The sequence below is a fragment of the Bufo bufo genome, chromosome 9 (assembly GCF_905171765.1).
Source record: "Bufo bufo chromosome 9, aBufBuf1.1, whole genome shotgun sequence".
In the NCBI taxonomy this organism is placed as follows: Eukaryota; Metazoa; Chordata; class Amphibia; order Anura; family Bufonidae; genus Bufo; species Bufo bufo.
This window is the reverse complement of record NC_053397.1, coordinates 216397273-216412479: the sequence shown is the minus strand read 5'-3', so window position 1 is coordinate 216412479 and position 15207 is coordinate 216397273. Positions and strand designations below refer to the sequence as shown.

Here is a 15207-nt window from a genome sequence, read left to right as displayed (position 1 = left end):
GTGCAGCCATAGGTTACTCTACTCCACATATAGTGCAGCCATAGGTTACTCTACTCCACAGATACTGCAGCCATAGGTTACTCTACTCCACATATACTGCGGCCATAGGTTACTCTACTCCACATATACTGCAACCATAGGTTACTCTACTTCACATATAGTGCAGCCATAGGTTACTCTACTCCACATATAGTGCAGCCATAGGTTACTCTACTCCACATATACTGCGGCCATAGGTTACTCTACTCCACATATACTGCAACCATAGGTTACTCTACTTCACATATAGTGCAGCCATAGGTTACTCTACTCCACATATAGTGCAGCCATAGGTTACTCTACTCCACATATAGTGCAGCCATAGGTTACTCTACTCCACATATACTGCGGCCATAGGTTACTCTACTCCACATATACTGCAACCATAGGTTACTCTACTTCACATATACTGCAGCCATAGGTTACTCTACTCCACATATACTGCAGCCATAGGTTACTCTACTCCACATATACTGCAGCCATAGGTTACTCTACTCCACATATACTGCAGCCATAGGTTACTCTACTCCACATATACTGCGGCCATAGGTTACTCTACTCCACATATACTGCGGCCATAGGTTACTCTACTCCACATATACTGCAGCCATAGGTTACTCTACTTCACATATAGTGCAGCCATAGGTTACTCTACTCCACATATACTGCAGCCATAGGTTACTCTACTCCACATATACTGCGGCCATAGGTTACTCTACTCCACATATACTGCGGCCATAGGTTACTCTACTCCACATATACTGCAGCCATAGGTTACTCTACTTCACATATAGTGCAGCCATAGGTTACTCTACTCCACATATACTGCAGCCATAGGTTACTCTACTCCACATATACTGCGGCCATAGGTTACTCTACTCCACATATACTGCGGCCATAGGTTACTCTACTCCACATATAGTGCAGCCATAGGTTACTCTACTCCACATATAGTGCGGCCATATGTTACTCTACTCCACATATACTGCGGCCATAGGTTACTCTACTCCACATATACTGCGGCCATAAGTTAATCTACTCCACATATACTGCAGCCATAGGTTACTCTACTCCACATATACTGCAGCCATAGGTTACTCTACTCCACATATACTGCAGCCATAGGTTACTCTACTCCACATATAGTGCAGCCATAGGTTACTCTACTCCACATATAGTGCAGCCATAGGTTACTCTACTCCACATAAAGTGCAGCCATAGGTTACTCTACTCCACATATACTGCAGCCATAGGTTACTCTACTCCACATATACTGCGGCCATAGGTTACTCTACTCAACATATACTGCGGCCATAGGTTACTCTACTCCACATATACCGCGGCCATAGGTTACTCTATTCCACATATAGTGCAGCCACAGGCTACTCTACTCCACATATACTGCAGCCATAGGTTACTCTACTCCACATATACCGCGGCCATAGGTTACTCTATTCTTCATATAGTGCAGCCATAGGTTACTCTACTCCACATATACCGCGGCCATAGGTTACTCTATTCTTCATATAGTGCAGCCATAGGTTACTCTACTCCACATATACTGCGGCCATAGGTTACTCTACTCCACATATAGTGCAGCCATAGGTTACTCTACTCCACATATAGTGCAGCCATAGGTTACTCTACTCCACATATAGTGCAGCCATAGGTTACTCTACTCCACATATAGTGCAGCCATAGGTTACTCTACTCCACATATGCTGCGGCCATAGGTTACTCTACTCCACATATACTGCAGCCATAGGTTACTCTACTCCACATATACTGCAGCCATAGGTTACTCTACTCCACATATACTGTGGCCATAGGTTACTCTACTCCACATATAGTGCAGCCATAGGTTACTCTACTCAACATATACTGCGGCCATAGGTTACTCTACTCCACATATACTGCGGCCATAGGTTACTCTACTCCACATATACCGCGGCCATAGGTTACTCTACTCCACATATACTGCGGCTATAGGTTACTCTACTCCACATATACTGCAGCCATAGGTTACTCTACTCCACATATAGTGCGGCCATATGTTACTCTACTCCACATATACTGCGGCCATAGGTTACTCTACTCCACATATACTGCAGCCATAGGTTACTCTACTCCACATATACCGCGGCCATAGGTTACTTTACTCCACATATAGTGCAGCCATAGGTTACTCTACTCCACATATACTGCAGCCATAGGTTACTCTACTCCACATATACTGCGGCCATAGGTTATTCTACTCCACATATACTACAGCCATAGGTTACTCTACTCCACATATACCGCGGCCATAGGTTACTCTACTCCACATATACTGCAGCCATAGGTTACTCCACATATACTGCAGCCATAGGTTACGCCTCTGCCCTCTCCTTCTACTAACCTACAGACAGAGGGAGCGGAGTATCCCATGTCTTGCGGGATCCGACGACACAGGGTTTGTAGTCTGTTACCATGGAGACACAGTTTTTTTTTTATTTCCCTTCTCTTTACAGAAGTCCCTGGATCAACAAGACATTTACGTTTTAATAAATTTAATCCAGATGAGCAGTATTCTGTGTGCATTTCCGCATCCACAAGGGCCGGAGAAGGGCCAGCTGATCACTGCACTAACTTTCATGAAGGTACGAACGAACACGTGGGTTGTAGTCACACGCGGCGGATTTGTTGCAAAAATTTTTACAAATGTCCCATTCATCTGTACGGGGCAGATATCTATGTGCTTGCCCCTCAAAACAACCTCATTTAGATCAATGGAACTACTTGTAGTTTTCAATTGCAAGAAAAAATTCTGCATCAAATCTGTCACATGTGATTTGCATAATTTGGTTTGTTTTCCAAAAGCGGCATTATCCTAATAAGTAAATTTACGGTATTTGTTTCTGTATTTTTAAGGATCGGCGTTCACTTTATCCACAGATAGGATACAGCTGGGGACGCTGTTGTATTGGCATCTATGGAAATCATTAGCTGTTCTCAGTGGTGGAAGGTGGTACTGCAAGCTGAGCTGATGGAAATATCTCCCAGCCTCATTATTGTAAAGGGCAAAAAAGGAACGATATTTATTGTAGGATTTATTACATGGGTCGTCCAATATTAGAAACTGCACATCACCTGTCCATGGGTTGTGTCTGGACTTGCAGCTCGACTCCTTCGAAGTGAATACGATTGAGCTGCAATACCAGACACAACCTGTGGAGAGGTGTGGTGCTGTTTTAGGAAGAAAGCAGCCATGTATTTCTAACCCTGAGTCATCCCTTTTAGAAGAATAAAGTAAAAATATCTCAGAGGCGCTGCTTCATCCCCCTGGAGTCCTAAAACACTGTTTTTTGTTTTAAAGGGGGCTCCTGGGTATGATAATAGTGTCAGAGGAACGCCCCATAAATGAGAGCGCTGTCAGAATTTCCATTCTTCTATTATATTTAGGCAGGTTTATTACCTGAACTGGTTAACTGCTTCTTTGAACTGTATGATGATGATGATGATGATGAAGGTGGTGATGATTATTGTGATGATGATGAAGGTGATGATAATGGTGATGAAGGTGATGATGATGAAAGTGATGATGATGGTGATGATGATGGTGATGATAATGGTGATGAAGGTGATGATGATAATAGTGATGATGATGATTATTGTGATGATGATGAAGGTGATGATGATTATTGTGATGATGATGAAAGTGATGATGATGATGTTGAAGGTGATGATAATGGTGATGATGAAGGTGATGATGATTATTGTGATGATGATGATGAAGGTGATGATGATTATTGTAATGATGATAAGGGTGATGATTATTGTGATGATGATGAAGGTGATGATAATGGTGATGATGATGGTGATGATGATGATGGTGATGATAATGGTGATGAAGGTGATGATGATAATGGTGATGATGATGATGATTATTGTGATGATGATGAAGGTGATGATGATTATTGGGATGATGATGAAAGTGATGATGATGATGATGATGTTGAAGGTGATGATAATGGTGATGATGAAGGTGATGATGATTATTGTGATGATGATGATGAAGGTGATGATGATTATTGTAATGATGATAAGGGTGATGATTATTGTGATGATGATGAAGGTGATGATTATTGTGATGATGATGAAGGTGATGATGATGATGATGATGATGAGGAAGGTGATGATGATGATGAAGGTGATGATGATTATTGTGATGATGATGGTGATGATGATGATGCACCTTTACATTATATTATGTTCCTCGCTATTATGTTTGACTTATGACAATAGAAGTAGAAGCTTAAATGGATTGTCCCACCTTGGTTATCGGGGGCTTATCCCCCAATGTCTGATAGGTGCAGGTCCCGCCTCTGGGAGCCCGCAGTCCTGGAGGGTGCACTGCACATGAGTGTCCGCCCTCCATTCATTTCATGCCAAAAATAGCCGAGCGCTGACTCAGCTATTACCGTCAGTCCCATAGAGCGGTGGCTGCGCTTGCTCGGTGCGCCTCCCATTCATTTCAATGGGACTTCCAAAAATAGCTGAGCGGTATTTCCGGTGCTCCCATAGGAATGAATGGAGGGTGTCCGCGCATGCGCTGTGCACCCTCCAGAATTTTACAGGCTTCTAGAGGTGGGACCCGCACCTATCAGACATGGGGGGGGGGGGGGCATATCCTAGCGAAACGCCCCCAATGTCTGAGATGGGAATACCCCTTTAATGCATACTTTATGTTTTTAGATAATGATTTTCACAGCTACCTGGGCCTCCTGGTGGGAACAGCTTTTGGAGTCATTGTCTTGTCTGCAATCATTTTGATTTTATCAAGAATACGGAAAAGGTATGTAACCTGTTGGCTCCACGCTGGTGACATCATCAGTCCACAAGGCACATGCAGATTGCCGTATGATGTTTTTCTGTACGTATGTCCAGTAAAGCTATTAATCTGCATCAGGTCATCTGTCTGAGATGCAATATGTAGGTTTGATGTATAAGATGTGCAGAACTAGAAGCATTCTGCAAAGAAGAGCCAGAAAAACCCTTAAAGGGAACTTTCTATATTTAAAATGGTGACTGATCTGTCGGCAGCAGGTTATAGAGCAGGAGGAGCTGAGCAGATTGATATATAGTTTTATGGGAAAAGATTCAGTATAACTTGTATTTTATCCATTTATATCTCTGCTCATTCTGGGCTTTAAAGTCCAGGAGGCGGTCCTATCAGTGATTGACAGCCTTCCCTCTATGACTGTGTATACACAGATAGCTGTCAATCACTGATAGGACCGCCTCCTGGACTTTAAAGCCCAGGATGAGCAGAGATATAAATGGATAAAATACAAGTTATACTGAATCTCTTCCCATAAAACTATATATCAATCTGCTCAGCTCCTCCTGCTCGATAACATGATGCCTGTAGCTTACATTGCATTTTTATGATGACAGGTTCCCTTTAAATCCCTGAGTCCAAGAGGAGGTCCTACCCATGGAGGTCCAACTTCAATCAATACATTAGAAGTTTTACTGAATCTTTTCCCACAAAACTATATATCAATCTGCTCAGCTCCTCCTGCTCTATAACATAATACCACTAGATTGGATAGCATTGTCATGGTGACAGGTTCCCTTCAAATCCCTGCTCTTTGGATACTCAAGAGTCCAGTGGGTGGGGCCTAATTAGTGATTGACAGATAAGGACCACCCACAGGACTGCTAAGAAAACAAAAAATATTTAAGTAAATTAATAAATTGCAAGTTTTACTGAATCTTTTACCACAAAACTATACATCAGTCTGCTCCGCTCCTCCGGTATGTCATGCTGCCAGGTTCTCTTTGAGCAAGAACCCATAGAGGGCTCGGTGCCTACCAGAAATGTTTGCAAACTGTCATTTATATTCAATGGGGTTTTAGAGACAGAATGCACAAACATTTCACATGCTAATATTTTTTCTTTTCACTTTTTTTCATGTATCTTTCTGCTTTGGTAAAATTCAAGCCAGTTTTGCTCATGATAATAAAACAGGCGTGCATCACCAGTGTTTCACCAGCAGAGGGAGCAGTGTGCCTCTTCCCTGACTACATGTGCCATTACATTCCTACGTGATGAAGGTTTTACATTGACGTCAGTAAAAAGTACAGTCTGTGGGAGAAGGGGTTAACACAACAATAGTGACCGCCGTGTGCAAGAAAAGAAGTCAAGATTTTAGAACCACATTTTTTTTTAAACATTTTGTGGCGTTCTCACAGGGAAAGTTGCTGCGTAGTTCACTAGTTCAGTCTCAGTTAACCCCTGACTCTGCAGTGATAAGGCGGGGGTTAAATGATGCGTCATGTCTACGTGCAACACGCAAATCGCTAAAAATCCAACACAGGTTTCAGCAAATAATGATGTTACTCTTCGTATAACAAAAATGTATACAATTTTTCAATGTAGTTTCTGTATTATCTGCTGTGGCTATTTTGTGCTCCCTTCCATGCTTTACGCCGCAACTGGGCTCGTTCGTCCAGGCTGTCCCACCATGCTTTAGACTGCTACTCTGCTTGTTCTGCCTGGCTGTCACCCCATTGCAGCTCTGCTTGTTCTGCCTGGATGCCCCCATGCTTTACACTGCAGCTCTGCTTGTTCCACCTGATTGCGTCCCACCATGCTTTACACTGCAGCTCTGCTTGTTCTGCCTGGCTGACCCTCCCATGCTTTACACTGCAGCTCCGCTTGTTATGCCTGATAGTACCCCCCATGCATTACACTGCAGCTCCGCTTGTTCTGCCTGGCTGTCCCTTCCCCCATGCTTTACACTGCAGCTCCATTTTTTTTTGCCTAGCTGCTTGTTCTACCTGACTGCTCACCCCATGCTTTACATTGCAGTTCTGCCTGGCCGCCCTCCCCCATGCTTTACACTGCAGCTCTGCTTCTTATGCCTGGTTGTCCCCTTCTGCTTTATGCTGCAGTTGCGCTTGTTATGCCTGGCTGTCCCTTCCCCCATGCTTTACACTGCAGCTCCACTTGTTTTGCCTGGCTGTCCCCCTCCCCATGTTTTACATTGCATCTCCACTTTTTCAGCGTGGCTGTCCCCCCATGTTTTACACTAGCTTTGGTTGTTTTTCCTGGCTGCCCCATGCTTTAAACTGCAGCTATGCTTCTTCTGCCTGGCTTCTGTGTGTAAAACAAATGGACATCAGTGCATATAGAGAAATCCATTTTCCGGAAATAATTGTGATTGTTTGCATAATCAAAAGTCATCCAGTTTTCTAACGTATTTTATGTTTCATTTCCTCACTGTTTTCAAGATCTCTGCTTGCTGTTCTTCAATAGGAAGCTTTATAATTTACTTCCAGGGGGTAGAAATCTGTCCCAGTCAGCTTCATGGCTCGTCTTGCAATGAGAAATCACATGACTAGGACAGATTTGTATCCCCTGAGAGAAAATTATGAACGCTATTTTATTTTATTTTTTTGAAGGACAGCAAGCAGTAAGGAATGGATACAGAGAGTATATGAGAAAATTGTATGACTTATACATGAATTATACAAAGAATAACATTTATTTGATGACATAGGAATACCCCTTTAATGGAAAACAGCCCCACCTGCCTGATGTCCCTCTGCCAGGCAGAATAAGCAGAATTACAGTGTAAAGTATGGGGGACAGAATAACAGCCCACTAAGTTCTAATAAAAGTTCTGACTACTTCACTTACATATAATTTGTAATCCTGTTGCAACTCGAAATGAAAGTAGAACTCCAGACTCAATCACAAAATCTTTAATCTTTATAACTTAATTTTTATTGATTTTTTTTAGAAAATGTTATAATATTGTCTCTTTTATAGTCAGTATTTGCTATTTTATAGCAGCTTTCACCTCTCCTGACTTGTATTCCTCATAATATTACAAGTCTGGAGCATCTTTTCCTAGAATTCTTTGTGTTTCCTCTGTTATTCCTCCTAGAAATATATGACTGCATTCACAACTGGGTGTATACCTAACACAGTCTAATAAGAAAAGAGGCTCCAGAATTCTTATTTCATGGGGAATGCAAGTAGTTACTGAAATAGGGAAATCAGGAGAGACGAAGGGTCCCTTTCCCAAAAAAATTAATAATTTATCTCTATTTTAGGGTGAAAAAGGGGTTGATCCTATTGTTACCCAAATGCCTACATGAAGAATATCCCCACGTGGGGAGGAGTTCAGCTGTGAAGTCTCTGCAGGTGAGTACTCTGCCTTTAACTAGAACCCTGCTGTCAGTCTTAAGACCTTTGGACGTTTTGCGGTCCGCAAATTGCGAATCCGCGAAACATGGATACCGGCCGCGTGCATTCCGCATTTTGCAACAGTCCTATCCTTGTCCGTAATACAGACTATAAGGGCTCAAGCACACGACCGTATGTATTTTGTGGTCCGCAAAAAAACGGATCCGCAAGCAATACAGATGACGTCCGAGTGCATTCATTTTTTGCGGAACTGAACAGCTGGCCCCTAATAGAACAGTCCTATCCTTGTCTGTAATGTGGACAATAATAGGACATGTTAAATTTGAGTAACTTCCGTTTTTTTTTGCGGACCCATTGAAATGAATGGTTCCGCATATGGTCTGCAAAAAAAAAAAAGGAACGGACACAGAAAGAAAATACGTTCAGGTGCATGAGCCCGAATAGGGCATGTTCTATTTTTATGCGGCCCGACCATGCGGACATACGAACATGGAATGCACACAGAGTAATTTCGTTTTTTTTTTCCAGCCCCATTGAAGTGAATGGTTCCGCATATGGGCCGCAAAAAATAAGTTTATGTGCATGAGTCCTTATGCACATGACTATATTAGGGATCTATGGTAATAATATGGCACCCAGAGCTTGCTATAGGCCCCAACTGCACCTCCATGTGCCTCACGGATGGACATGAGGCACGCCGCGTGGCACCACAGCCCTTCTGTGAGGCACGTGGAGTTACAACGTGGACCTATAGTTGTACAGATGTATAACATGGCGCCCATAGCTTGTTATAGACCCATCCTGCACATCTACATGCCTCGTGGAGGCACCATATGACGTCACATGGTGTGCCTAATGGTCCTTAAAGGGGTTGCCCATTCACTGCCATGGGAGCACTGGCTTCACTCCCATAGCAGTGACCGGAGACCGCACCGCACATGCACGGCCACCTCGCCATTCACCGCGATGGGTCTGCTGAACCAGTGCTCAGCTATTTTTGGGAACTCCCATAGCGGTGAAGGGATAGCTACGCTTGCACAGTGCTCTCTCCTTCATTTTGAGGGTCCGGTTCTGAAGACAAGAGCGGGTCCCAGAGATGGGGGGCCCGCACCTATCTGACATCTAGCGATATGCCACCAATGTCTGAGATGCGAATACTCCTTTAAACTTTTTTTTAGGCAAACAAAGAGAGTCCGGAGCCTCGACTCAATCTGTTGCCTACTGATCCGGAAATTGCGGAGATTGAAGAAATGCCGAGCGAAGTGATAAGTAGCCCAATCACGTCAGCAGCTCCTCCCCGAGAAACCAACTCTACGATGGAATTGGAAGAGTCTCCTCTGATCCCAAACACCGACGTGGAGGTCTCTGAACATGCCCAGGGGTACAGGCCACAGACTGCAAATATCACTTCCCACCATCGAGATTCCTACTGCGGTCCGACTCACATGCTGGATGTACAGAGGAGCACGCTGGGATCAGGAAGCCCACTGATCCCAACCAACATCACCTTCCTACTGAACTTCAAAGATCTGATGGTCACGGCTGAACCTCTATGGCCAACCACCGACCCAACATCTCAAAGCCTATGGGACAATCAGACGTTCATAGAGGGGTTAATAATTCCGGATGTTCCTGGTGACCCAGTGATGGATACTCCAAGTGTTCTGGAGGAATTTGATGACACAAAGTCCTACTTTCCTCAAGTTTTCACTGGGGGATTATAGCCATGTCATGTCGAAGGCAAATTCTTCTTCTTACCTTGGAATGGATTAGTTGGTTTGGTCCATCTGACTGAAGATCCTAAATGGCTGCTGAATATATTGGGAATTGTATACCAAGAAACCTCAGGGCCCTACTTTGTAGGTACCAGAACATTGTCCCTTGCATTATTAAAGGTTCCGGAGAATGAAATGTTGGATATTTTTTATTTGAAATATTTCTTAAAAAATTTAGCACAAGGGCAAATCCGGGTAATATGTGGTTCCCGATGTTCTGTTTCATTGTTATGGTCCTCAAGCGTTTTCTCAAGGTGAAATGATGTGAACATGATCCTCAATGGAGGGACATTCATTTGACCTAATGAAATGTGCCCTTCTTCAGGCTTAAAGTGTCAGTAACTTTTCAAAAAACATTGGACATGTCTTAGAGACATATCAAAAGTTTAGATCGGTGGGGGGGGTCTGAGCACTGAGACCCCCACGATCTCGAGAACGAGGGGAGAGAAGTACTCACATATCGCGCTCTCTCCTCGCTGCACAAAACGGACTCCATAAAAGTCTATGGATCCGTCTAGAATCTGTCCCTCATTCTGGGCATCAGTTGGATTCTCAGCTCTCAGACCCCCCTCCCACGATCTAAACCTTTGTAATCAATAGGTTTTTTTTTAAAAGTTAGTGACCCTTTAAAGAGGTTGTCTACAATTAGAAAAACGTGGCTGCTTTCTTTGAAAAACAGCGCCACACCTGTCTGTGGGTTATGTCTGGTATTGCAGCTCAGCTCCACTGAAGTGTAATGGCCCAGAGCAGCAACACCACAAACAATCTATTTACAGGGTTGGCGCTGTTTTTGCAGAAAAAAAAAGCACCCATGCAGTCCCTTTTAAAGGAACATTTAGTATAAAACTGATGGGCTAACTCACATTTCCGGCAGTTAAAGGGTTAAAGACTATGTGTCAGCAGAATGTACCTTTATTAAAGGTTTAATCCTGCTGATTAGAATGGCACCTGTCTTCTGAAAATCAGTTCTGGCATTCCCAAGAAAAAAAGACTTTTATTCTTTATACAAATGAGTGCTTCAGTGCTCCGAGGGGGCGGGACTAGCACTGGAAAGCTGAGGAGCAGCAAGGTCCTAGCCCCACCTCTCATTTCCTTAAACAATATAATTCTCTTTTTCTTGGGAACGCCACAACCGATTTTCACAAGACAGGTGTCATTTTAATCAGCAGGATCAGCCCTATCAGGCAGTATGCATGGGTTGATCCTACTGAAGATACTCTTTAAATGAAATACTGTGCATTGCGTTTTTGTTGGTATATCAGCATCCATAGCGTCTGCCATCCTGGACAGATGAAAAAAGTCCCTATCGCCCACTGGCCTATATAAGTCTGGCCCTGCAGTGATAATCTACCACCAGATGACATCTTCACAACAGTTTCAGTTGGTCAACCAAGTAAGAACACGCCGCCGGGCATTATAGGTGATCCATACTACCCTTCTAATTTATTAATGAGTATCTCATGAGTTTGCAGGAAGCCAGAAGACTGCCCTCGCTGTGAGCATCATGTAAATACGCAAGTGAAAACGAATGTTTTGTGGTCGTCGTTGAGATGGGAGCACAATAATGGGTCTTATAGAAATGTCTTTATTTAGTGACTTATCTTGGGCAGCTCAGGAAGGAAGTGGTTCACCATACTACGAGATGCAAATGCTGAAGCTATCCAGCCTCGGGCAGCGCAGTAGTAGTGGCATTCAGTGTAGCGCCGGATCCGTGCAAAGCTAAACTGCAAGAAACTGACTAAACCGCCATCAGTTATAATAACTGTGCAAGCAATTTCTAGAAATGTTCCCAGGGCGCCAACGAGTGGAACTCGACATGGACTGAAATACGTTCTCGTACTTACAGGGGTTGCCGGGTTTATAAACCGCATTAAGCCATTGAGGTGAATTGGTTTCAATGGGAATTGAACAGTAACAACCAGATTGCAACTGATCGCTGGGATCGACTCGAAAAAGGGACTATCTGAAGCAAAAATAAATAAAAATAGTTAAGGCTTTGACTACATGAGCAGATGCTCCACCTTAGAATTACCTAACTTGATTTTACTAAATCTTTGAGGAATACACACAAAGTCCACAAGAGTTCGCCTTGTGGGAACATAACCTTAAAGGCTATGTACACCCTTGGAGTAAATAGTTTTTTTGATTGCATTTAACTTATTTTTGGCTAAAAATCATATTTTCAATTGTCCTTTATTAAAAAATATTGAGCTGTTCAGTCACAAAGGGTTAACTATGTTTCTAACTGTGTGACTGGTACCTTTATCTAATAAACCTTATCTCTAAACAACTGAGAGGTCATAAACACTTATTTAAGGGTACTTTCACACTTGCGGCAGAGAGATCCGGCAAGCAGTTCCGTCGCCGGAACTGCCTGCCGGATCAGGCAAAACGTATGCCAACTGATGGCATTAGTAAGACTGATCAGGATCCTGATCAGTCTTAAAAATGCCTGATCAGTCGAAAAAATGCATTGGAATGCCGGATCCGTCTTTCCGGTGTCATCCGGCAAAAAACGGATCCGGCATTTATTTTTTTCACCTTTTTTTCAGTCTGCGCATGCGCAGACCGGAAGGACGGATCCGGCACGAATACATTCCTATGGGAAAAAATGCCGGCATTCAGGCAAGTCTTCAGTTTTTCCGCCGGAGATAAAACCGTAGCATGCTGCGGTTTTCTCTTTTGCCTGATCAGTCAAAACGACTGAACTGAAGACATCCTGATGCATCCTGAACGGATTACTCTCCATTCAGAATGCATGGGGATAAAACTGATCAGTTATTTTCCGGTATAGAGCCCCTGTGACGGAACTCTATGCCGGAAAAGAAAAACGCAAGTGTGAAAGTACCCTTAGCCACATTCTTATAAGGGCTCTTTCACACTTGCGTTATTGTCTTCCGGCATAAAGTTCCGTCGTCGGGGCTCTATGCCGGAAGAATCCTGATCAGGATTATCCTAATGCATTCTGAAAGGAGAGTAATCCGTTCAGGATGCATCAGGATGTCTTCAGTTCCGGTACGGAACGTTTGTTGGCCGGAGAAAATACCGCAGCATGCTGTGCTTTTTGCTCCGGCCAAAAATCCGGAACACTTGCCGCAAGGCCAGGTCCGGGATTAATGTCCATTGGAAGGCATTGATCCGGATCCGGCCTTAAGCTAAACGTCGTTTCGGCGCATTGCCGGAGCCGACATTTAGCTTTTTCAGAGTGGTTACCATGGCTGCCGGGACGCTAAAGTCCTGACAGCCATGGTAAAGTGTAGCGGGGAGCGGGGGAGCAGTATACCTACCGTCCGTGCGGCTCCCCGGGCGCTCCAGAGTGACGTCAGGGCGCCCCAAGCGCATGGATCACGTCATCCATGCGCATGGGGCGCTCTGACGTCATTCTGGAGCGCACCGGGAGCCGCACGGACTGTAAGTATACCGCTTCCCCGCTCCCCGCTCCTACTATGGCAACCAGGACTTTAATAGCGTCCTGGGTGCCATAGTAACACTGAAAGCATTTGGAAGACGGTTCCGTCTTCAAATGCTTTCAGTACACTTGCGTTTTTCCGGATCCGGCAGGCACCTCCGGCAACGGAAGTGCATGCCGGATCCCAACAACGCAAGTGTGAAAGAGGCCTTAGTAAGATAACAACTGAGCTTTAATGAGTGTTTATAATGTCAGAGAGCAGAGATAAGGAGTCCGTCTGCTCCTCAGATGACGGAAAAGGCAAAGAATCCACAGGCAACAAGTAGAGCATCTCAGCTCTGTACAGAAAAAAGGGATTCCATATTGTTTATAAAGACCAACTGAAGAAATGATTTTTAGCTCAAAATAACTAAAATACAATAATAAAAAAATGCCCCCAAAGGTGTACATAGACTTTAAAGGGCTAGTCTGTTGTTAATGGGAAGCTCTAGGAATTAAGAAAATGAAGATACTTAAATATGACTTTATTATAAATATATTCCCAAATACCTTTCATTAGTTATAATGGCTCGTTTTATCTGGGGAGCGATCATTAGGAGAAATAAAATGGCCACTGTCCTATTAGTACAAACAAAACCTGTCCTAATTACACAGGAGGACAAGTTACTTCAGAGCACTTAGCTAAAGATCTGCCTCATCCTCTGCTCTACTTGTCAGGGATTATGAATAAATCTTCAGCTGAATCTCTGTAGGAATGGAGTCCATAAGGAGACATGAAGTACAGAGAGGAGGCTGATGAGCAGCAGCTCTTGTATGCAGTCTCCATTACCACAGTCTGTCCTGTCCGTCCTCTCTGTACTTCAAATTGCTGTCCCCAATGCACAGAACGGCCGTGTGCATGAGGCCTAAACTACAGGCTATTTAGGCCTCTTTCACACTTGCGTTGTCCGGATCCGTCGTGTACTCCATTTGCCGGAGGTGCCCGCCGGATCCGGAAAAACGCAAGTGAACTGAAAGCATTTGAAGACGGATCCGTCTTCAAAATGCTTTCAGTGTTACTATGGCAGCCAGGACGCTATTAAAGTCCTGGCTGCCATAGTAGTAGTGGGAAGCGGGGGAGCGGTATACTTACAGTCCGTGCGGCTCCCGGGGCGCTCCAGAATGACGTCAGAGCGCCCCATGCGCATGGATGACGTGAGCCATGCGATCACGTGATCCATGCGCTTGGGGCGCCCTGACGTCACTCTGGAGCGCCCGGGGAGCCGCACGGACGGTAAGTATGCTGCTCCCCCGCTCCCCACTACACTTTACCATGGCTGCCGGGACTTTAGCGTCCCGGCAGCCATGGTAACCATTCAGAAAAAGCTAAACGTCGGATCCGGCAATGCGCCGAAACGACGTTTAGCTTAAGGCCGGATCCGGATCAATGCCTTTCAATGGGCATTAATTCCGGATCCGGCCTTGCGGCAAGTGTTCAGGATTTTTGGCCGGAGCAAAAAGCGCAGCATGCTGCAGTATTTTCTCCGGCCAAAAAACGTTCCGGTACGGAACTGAAGACATCCTGATGCATCCTGAACGGATTTCTCTCCATTCAGAATGCATTAGGATAAAACTGATCAGGATTCTTCCGGCATAGAGCCCCGACGACGGAACTCTCGTCCGGAAGAAAAGAACAACGCAAGTGTGAAAGAGCCCTAAGCTCACAAAAGCTTGATTAGACTTGATACAATTGTAGCAAACCTTCAGCTGTGTGTTCCCGTCTACTGACAGGAAACCCAGGTCCT

General features: G+C 44.3%; 1 protein-coding gene across 1 annotated transcript in view; it reads left to right on the top strand.

Moving 5' to 3' along the window:
- LOC120978899 (interleukin-31 receptor subunit alpha-like) overlaps nucleotides 1-10136 on the top strand; it is a 29736-nt gene extending 19600 nt beyond the window's left edge. The window contains exons 13-16 of the mRNA XM_040407316.1: nucleotides 2550-2678; nucleotides 4774-4873; nucleotides 8146-8236; nucleotides 9418-10136. Coding sequence (XP_040263250.1) covers nucleotides 2550-2678; nucleotides 4774-4873; nucleotides 8146-8236; nucleotides 9418-9963 — 866 coding nt within the window. The 3' untranslated portion in view covers nucleotides 9964-10136. The remainder of the gene's footprint in view (nucleotides 1-2549; nucleotides 2679-4773; nucleotides 4874-8145; nucleotides 8237-9417) is intronic.
- The last annotated feature ends 5071 nt before the right edge of the window (nucleotides 10137-15207 follow it).